Source organism: Mandrillus leucophaeus, unplaced genomic scaffold (genome assembly GCF_000951045.1).
Source record: "Mandrillus leucophaeus isolate KB7577 unplaced genomic scaffold, Mleu.le_1.0 Scaffold491, whole genome shotgun sequence".
In the NCBI taxonomy this organism is placed as follows: Eukaryota; Metazoa; Chordata; class Mammalia; order Primates; family Cercopithecidae; genus Mandrillus; species Mandrillus leucophaeus.
Window position 1 is genome coordinate 270,455 of NW_012105265.1, and position 5,172 is coordinate 275,626.

General features: G+C 35.9%; 1 protein-coding gene across 4 annotated transcripts in view; it reads right to left on the minus strand.

Moving 5' to 3' along the window:
- Positions 1–596: 596 nt before the first annotated feature.
- ANKRD34B (ankyrin repeat domain 34B) overlaps positions 597–5,172 on the minus strand; it is a 13,762-nt gene continuing 9,186 nt past the window's right edge. For 2 of the 4 annotated variants that reach the window (XM_011995556.1, XM_011995558.1), the window contains exon 4: positions 597–2,928. In XM_011995556.1, coding sequence (XP_011850946.1) covers positions 1,361–2,905 — 1,545 coding nt within the window. In that variant the 5' untranslated portion in view covers positions 2,906–2,928 and the 3' untranslated portion in view covers positions 597–1,360. The remainder of the gene's footprint in view (positions 2,929–5,172) is intronic. The other 2 variants (XM_011995557.1, XM_011995559.1) reach the window with 1 other exon arrangement.

A 5,172-nucleotide genomic window follows, 5' to 3' on the forward strand; every position in this document is an offset into this window, starting at 1 on the left:
AGCATCATGCCAATTGTTAGGATCACCTCTATTCAGAAGGCAAAGAAAGTTGTACATGACAATCATCAAATTAATACACTTAGGTTTTGTATAGTCTGATTTATTCTTTGTTGTTAAGCTGCTAGATTGAAATAAGGATTCTTTGTATAAACATCGTACTTTGAAGTTATATAGATGATATAATTATTACTTTATTTTATAATACTAATATGGTATTTATTAATTTTGTTGGAAGTTCTTCACAGGTCCTAAAATACTAGATGATTGGAATGTCACACTAAGGAAGTTATCCTTAATATATAAATGTCTAATAACTACATATCAGAAATAAAAAGGTATTGTTTAATATTGCCAAATATTTAGTACATTTTGTGATTTTCTACTGCCTCTCTTAATTTTAGCTAACCTACTCTAATCATCAGTTTTTCTTCTTAAAAGAAAGCAAGCGCTTAGTTTTTATCCATGATGAACCATTTTTGTTGTTATTTTTGAAAGACAAGAATAATTTGATATAAGTAAAGAGGAATGCTTTTTAACTTTTATATCATCTTGTTATTGGAAACTTATGGATAGGCTTCCAAAACTAATAATAGGAATTAAAAGATATGGAGAAAGAATAATTCCGTAAGATAACATTACAGGTAAGTCTGTTTAAAAATCAAAACAAAGCAAAGCAAAACACAGTACACAAACAAGACTCAGCATAGATTCCTAGTAGGTTGTAAAATTCTGACTTGCCAGTTTGACACTGATTAAACTGACACCACGAATATTTTAGTTGCCTATTCTAATACAGTGTTTAACCTTTTAAATTTTTAAGTAGAGTTTTATCTACCTTCAGTCATCATTTGTAAAGAATTAGCTCATTCTTTGTAGCTCGAATTTATTGATCTTAGAACATTTTATAGCTGTCAGTGTTTTCTTTTATGGTTTGGGGATCATAAAAAATTACAATCTCATTGATTAACATGAAATGTTAAAAAATTATTGACTTGAAAACTGTTTCCTAATAAAATATTTAGCCAATCTGAAAATTTAAAAAAATTACCCCAACATATGTGGCCTTCTTTCTTTGCTGATTTTTTTTTTAATAACAAATTTGGACTACATCGAGATTGTTAAATATTAGAAGCATTGGGAAAAATAGCTTTGCTTTTGTTTGACAGAATTCCCTTAACAGAAACTACATATTATTTTTTATGTTCATGATGCCTAGTACAAATCACATTACACTTTAATCCATCTAGCCATTATGGACTAACCAATTATGAGATTTAAAAGAATGAACATTTAAGATTTCTTCTCTATTTCTGTTTCTCTGATAGAAACATTTGAAGAAAGTGTGTTTTATACCCATCTCCTAAAAGTTTACTAATTGCTTAATTTGTTCAGTTTGCAATGATTGTCTCCTTAACAACATTTTCTTACTTTTGAATTCTTTAGGGAAAATCGGAACTGTTGGCATAAGCACTTTTTGGCCACAAGAAAGAAGGCTGCAAATCTTGTTGTTGACATTGATATCTGAGATGGGAGGGTGAGAATTTACATTTAAGGGTGGGAGAAATCCTTGTCTGGTTTGGGTAACACTGTGATCTAAAGGGAAAGCTCCTGAACCTCGCCTTTCTAAAATTGCATGATTTCTCCTGCTCAGGGGACCTGGGGGCATATTCTCTAACAATTCTTTGGACTCTGACAATTGGGAAGGAGATGGTGAGAGGATCTTTTTCTTTCCTACAAGTGCTTTGCCATCTTCTAAATTTGGAGGGGTAAGGCCAGCTGAGAGCTGGGAATCAGAGCTGTAGTGATTTGCCCCCAAGTTTCTTTTTTGAACTATACTTCTTAAGGTGGAAGTAAATATTGTCTGGTTAGAATCTGGGTCCTGGTCAGCAGGGACTTCAATGCATTGCTGATTTCCTTCTGAAAGACAAGACTGATAATTGATTTCATCATATGACATCTTCCTTGAGCTGGCCTGATCAAAGGCTCTTAGCAAATGTGCAGTGTCTTTTACATCAATGCTTTGGTGCCTAGTGATGAACCGCTTGGAAAGTGCCAGCCCATTGGTTTTATAGGATAATTCTTCCTCTGGTGTAATATCCTGGAGCTCCTCTTGCAATGAAGCCACTCTGTTCTGGTGCATTAATGATGGGGGACTCTTGATCCAGGGTGGAGCCTGGGGGAGCTTGGGCCCCTTAGGGGCCAGAGCAGGTTTCCTCACAGGGGAACCTGGGTCCCAGGTATCATCATTGCTTCCAGTGAGCTCAAGATCTTTAAAACCAAAAAGTGTCAGTTCTGTTTCAGAAGAATGTGAAAGTGGTGATGAGGCAGTTTTGATGTCTATTTCTGAAGGAGTGGTGCAGGTGGCTGGGGAATGACACCCATCTATATCCACAGGAGGCATATTTAAGTACTGTTTAGTAGTATGCTTCCCACAGGGCGACTTTGCTGTTGTGATGATGATGACCTCTTTCCCTTTTGCCTTGCAAGCACTAAGAAGAACTTTCAGGGTCTCTGTATCTTCTGAATTTATAGCATAAACAAGAGCTGAGTAACTAGAATGGTCTTGCAAGCTGAGGTCAGCCCCACTCTTGAGGAGCAAGGAAACAACTTCAGGGCCAGCTTTTTCTAAGCAAGCATGCATCAAAGCCGTTTTCCCAGATTTGTCCTGTATGTTGGGATCAGCATTGTTCTCTAACAGGTATTTCACCATTTTGGCTTTACTGACACTCTGGTGATCCACATGTTTGGTCTTACAAGCGATCATTAAAGGGGTTTCCCCACGGTCGTTGCTCTCATTAATGTAGGCACCGCCTTCTAGCAAAAGTCTTGTGAGGCGAAGCCGGCTCTGATGGACTGCTTTGATCAAGGAATTTCCTTCACTTGAAATTTCCATACCTTCATCCATCTTCAGAGGTTAGAAATCAATACCTGATTATCAAAGATGGTAAAGACCAAAAGATTAGCCAGAATCAACATCCCAACTTATATTCATTTTGTTAGAATTAATTTTGAAAATATGTAGGGGACATAAATGGGATTATGCTATTAATAAATGCAGAACAAAATAGTGAATTGCAACATAAAATAAATTTTTGAATAGTAATGACCTTTAGGAGATTAGAAATTAAAATTTATTTTCAAAATCTTCATTGAATATTTATAACACCAACATAGTACTTTCCTAAGTCCCACATTAATTAACAAAGAATCCACCTGTGAAAAATAATTTTTAAATTAATAATATTAAAAAGCAAATTTAGGATAAGTACAGTGGCTCACATCTGTAATCCCAGCACGTTGGGAGGTTGAAGCAGGAGGATTACTTGAGGACAGGAATTTGAGACCAGCCTGGGCAACGTGTGGTGAGATTCCATCTCCACCAAAAATAAGTTTTAAAATTAGCTGGGCGTGGTGGTGTGACCTGTAGTTCCAGCTACTCAGGAGACTGAGGCAGGAGGATCACTTGAGCCCCGGAGTTCGAGGTTACAGTGAGCTATGATCATCCCACAGGCACTCAGCCTGGGTAACAGAGTGAGACCCTATCTCTAAAAAAAAAATTAATTAAAATGTAAATTTTAAAAAGTAAACTTAAGCCAAAAAGCCAAAATTCTGTTGTCATTGCAACAGAATCAATTAAAATATAACATGTTTGTGGTAGCTGAATGTAAAAACTTTAGTATTACATTACTTAAACATGCTCTTCAATTAAACAATGCAAGTGATATCTAGATTTTCAATTTGAGGGACATTTTTATGTTTCTTTTGAAAGATGAAATATTGTTTGGGCTGCAACATGTTAAAATAACGGACATAATATCTGAAATCCACACTGAGATTGGAATGGTGAGCATGTGATTATGCATTTTTCTTGATTCTATTATTTAAATCATATACTGACCAGATAACGAGGTTAGCAAGAACTATAGGGTTAAAATTTGACAAAAGTATATCTGCTCTGAAAAAGGAGTTTCATAGGCAAGAAACCTGAAAGGAGCCATGCAGACTTTGTAAACATTTTAATTTTTATTAGTGAAACTAAAAAATATTTATGTTTAATTTATTTAAATAATTTAGATTCAGACTCCTTCAACAGATAATTCCATTAGGTGGTAAGAATTATGTCTTCATCTAGGACTAAGAAAATTTTTGTCTTTTAACAGTCCTTAGAGTTGGTGGGGAGAATCAGATGAACGTATATATAATATTTAAATCTGTTTCACTCAGTAGTTTTTGGAAATTGAAAACTATTGTTTATTCTACCTATTTACTTTTAAAATTAAGATTATGGGAAATGGATTTCTATTTGATAACAGAATAGATAACAAATCTAATAACAACCAAAAGAAAGAAGAGACGAAGAGAGCAGAAAGAAAGTGAAGAAAAAAGAGAAAAGTAAGCATGCAGGCAGAAATTTCATTCTTAAACATCTACAAGCTCCTGATATGTGCTGGGCACTGAGCTACAAAGACACAAGCCCCATGTCTGAGGAGCTCACAGCCTTTTGGGAGAGATACTGAATAAGCATCTGGTTTCAGAGTCAGGACAGCCAAGAAGCTTTAACATCTTGGAGACCAAAATGGGCTTCACAGAAGCCAGCTGTGTGAGTTGGGTCTTGAAGATTTTGTAAGAATCTGGCAGGCAGACAAAGGAGGAGGGAGAAGTAGGTAATACTCCTTTTACAAAGACCTAGAGGCCTAAATAGTGGTTATTTACAAGGAAACAGGCTTTATTTACTTGGTTACAACCAAACTTCAGGAAAATATTTTAGCAGATGGTTAGGGTTAATATGGTAGAACACACACATCTAATTTTGCTTCTTCCTGAAAATCCTTAACACCAAAGAATTTTGTCAAACACATAAACTCGTAAAGATGGAGGGAAGAGGAAAAGATGGCAGCAACACTATTTTGGAAGCCAGAAAGCAGATGAGCCAGTAGTAACTGACTCAGCTTGTGTGTGTGTGTGTGTGTGTGTGTGTGTGTGTGCGTGTGTGTGTAAGGAATACAGCTGAAATAAGAAGGAGTAGGTGAAAAGCTGTTAGATAAACAGTTAGAATTCCTAGGTCCTTGCTACTTGAAGTGTGATCCTACCCTGGCATAACCACCACCAGAAAACTCATTTGATATGCAGAATGTCAGACCCCACCCCAGAGCTACTGAATCAGAGCCTACA